Source organism: Perca flavescens, chromosome 3 (genome assembly GCF_004354835.1).
Source record: "Perca flavescens isolate YP-PL-M2 chromosome 3, PFLA_1.0, whole genome shotgun sequence".
NCBI lineage: Eukaryota > Metazoa > Chordata > Actinopteri > Perciformes > Percidae > Perca > Perca flavescens.
The window spans coordinates 39,645,948-39,648,447 of NC_041333.1; the positions used below are offsets into that span (position 1 = coordinate 39,645,948).

The 2,500-nt window shown below is 42.1% G+C and overlaps 1 protein-coding gene across 1 annotated transcript in view; it reads left to right on the top strand.

The window, feature by feature from the left end:
• The first annotated feature begins 549 nt into the window (after positions 1-549).
• The window catches only part of zgc:162872 (BAR_ACAPs and ArfGap_ACAP domain-containing protein), a 20,092-nt gene continuing 18,141 nt past the window's right edge, over positions 550-2,500 (top strand). Inside the window, exons 1-3 of the mRNA XM_028574054.1 lie at positions 550-956; positions 1,072-1,129; positions 2,250-2,369. Of these exons, the coding sequence (XP_028429855.1) occupies positions 904-956; positions 1,072-1,129; positions 2,250-2,369 (231 nt within the window). The 5' untranslated portion in view covers positions 550-903. The remainder of the gene's footprint in view (positions 957-1,071; positions 1,130-2,249; positions 2,370-2,500) is intronic.

The window sequence follows — 2,500 nt, forward strand, 5'->3', positions numbered from 1 at the left end:
AGACAACACGATGGTTAACTGCTGTAGTAATAAGGTTTAAAATGCAGGACCTTTACTTGTAGTCAGGTATTAACACTTATTGAAGTCAGTCAAATAAACAGGATCTTAAAACTATTTTAAAAGTCTTACATTTAATAATCTAAAAAAGGTATTACATTTTGTTTACAAGTCTTTTTTTTTTTTTTTTTTTTCTTTCGTAGGATTAAATAAATGCCTAAGCATAAAAAAAAAATATTCTGTGTGGGTAACATTTCAATTGTGTGTGTGTCTGTGTGTGTCTCTGTTTGTGTGTATGTGTGTGTGGCATTAGAGCTCTATACGCGACAACTATTTTATTGTTATTAAAGTACAAACAAACTTAACGAAAATGTCACACTAATTTTCTATGATATGGCCGTGAAGGTGGCATTATATTTCATCATAGGTGGTTTTTAAATGCCTCAAAAAGTCTTAAATTTAACTCGGAGAATCCTGGGGGTACTGTGTCAGTCTATGGGGGTTATCACCCCGCCGGTCCGCGGGGTGTCGCTGTTTCTCGTGTCTGGCTCAGAGCCAAGCGACCCGGATGTTTGGCGGAAGCGGTCGGTTAGCAACAACAGCAACAGCAGCAGCAGGTGCAGGCAGGCTGCGCAGACAGCTGTTACACTAAAAACACACCAAACATGCTTTTATTGACACTGTGTCAACAACGGGCGTGACAGGCCGGATGGGAAACAGTCGGACTCGGCTCGCGGAACAACTCTCTCGGCAGTTGTCCCGTTGTCTCCCCCCCCCCCGGCTTGTGGACGGAGTTAAAACATGATGAACGGAGCTAACTGGATGCTAACAGGCTAACCGTCAGTATGGAGAGGCTTTGATCAACGTTATCAACAGGTTGACTTCGGGACAGTAACAGAAGACGTCATGGACTCGCTGCTGGACTTCGAGGAATGTGTCAAAGACTCTCCTGAGTTCAGGTACACACACACACACACACACACACACACACAGAGAAACAGACACACACCCCTTAGCGTCTCCTTAAAGCTCATGCGCAGAAGCCCTGATGATGTTTGATTTCCTTTTGTTCAGGCTGAAGCTAGAGCTGTTTGAGGCGGATGTGTCTGTGCTCGAGACACAACTGGACAAGGTAAACATACTACTGTTACTACTAATACTACAGCTACTACTAATACTGCTGTTACTACTAATTCTACTGTTAAAGGTCCCATGACATTGTGCTCTTTGGATGCTTTTATATAGACCTTAGTTGTCCCCTAATACTGTATCTGAAGTCTCTTTTATATAGACCTTGGTCCCCTAATACTGTATCTGAAGTCTCTTTTATATAGACCTTAGTGGTCCCCTAATACTGTATCTGAAGTCTCTTTTATATAGACCTTAGTGGTTTCCTAATACTGTATCTAAAGTCTCTTTTATATACCCCTTAGTGGTCTCCTAATACTGTATCTGAAGTCTCTTTTATATAGGCCTTAGTGGTCCTCTAATACTGTATCTGAAGTCTCTTTTATATAGGCCTTAGTGGTCCCCTAATACTGTATCTGAAGTCTCTTTTATATAGGCCTTAGTGGTCCCCTAATACTGTATCTGAAGTCTCTTTTATATAGGCCTTAGTGGTCCCCTAATACTGTATCTAAAGTCTCTTTTATATATTTATATTGAAAGCCATGATGTCTCTCTCTCTCATGGGTGGGCCAAATTCTCTGGGTGGGCAAACCAGAGAAAGGGGAGGTAACCTTGCTCCTTATGACCTCATAAGGAGAAGATTCCTGATTGGTCCATCTGAGCTTTCATTTTCTCAAAGGCAGAGCAGGATACCCAGGGCTCGGTTTACACCTATCGCCATTTCTAGCCACTGGTGGGACCATAGGCAGGCTGGGGGAACTCATATTAATGTTAAAAAACTTCATAAAGTGACAATTTTGTGCCATGGGACCTTTAAAGGGAACGGGAAATGATCTCTGATTGGTTGATTGCATGTTATGCCCAAAACACACCTCTGATTAATGAAGATTAAACAAAGTGTCTTAGATTTGAGACGAGCAAATCTCTCCTTTTTTTTTTAGAACCAAAAACAAAATTTCTGGCAGATCCACTCATTGATTTTATTTGATGCACTTTAACTTCAGTAAAAGTAGAGGAAAGTAGTCCTGGGGTGACACTGTTATGTTGTGTGTCTCTCAGCAGACATGTATCTGAAACTGTGAAGAGACCTCATTGGTCTGTAATCTGTGTCTCTGGCCAATCAGGTGATGAAGCTGTGCGGGAAGATGGTGGAGGCGGGACAAGCGTACAACGCAGCCAATCAGCTATTCCTGGCCGGCCTGGCCGAACTCTCCACGTACCACAGGAAGGACGGTGTCATCAGCGTACGCAGCTAACTAACTCTAGTGCTAATCATTGAAGTCAGCGGTGGAATGTAACATTTAGTTATAAATTAAACTCCTAAACAGTTTCTACAGTTAGAACGGCTGAAACCACGAGTCCTTTAATTCATTAG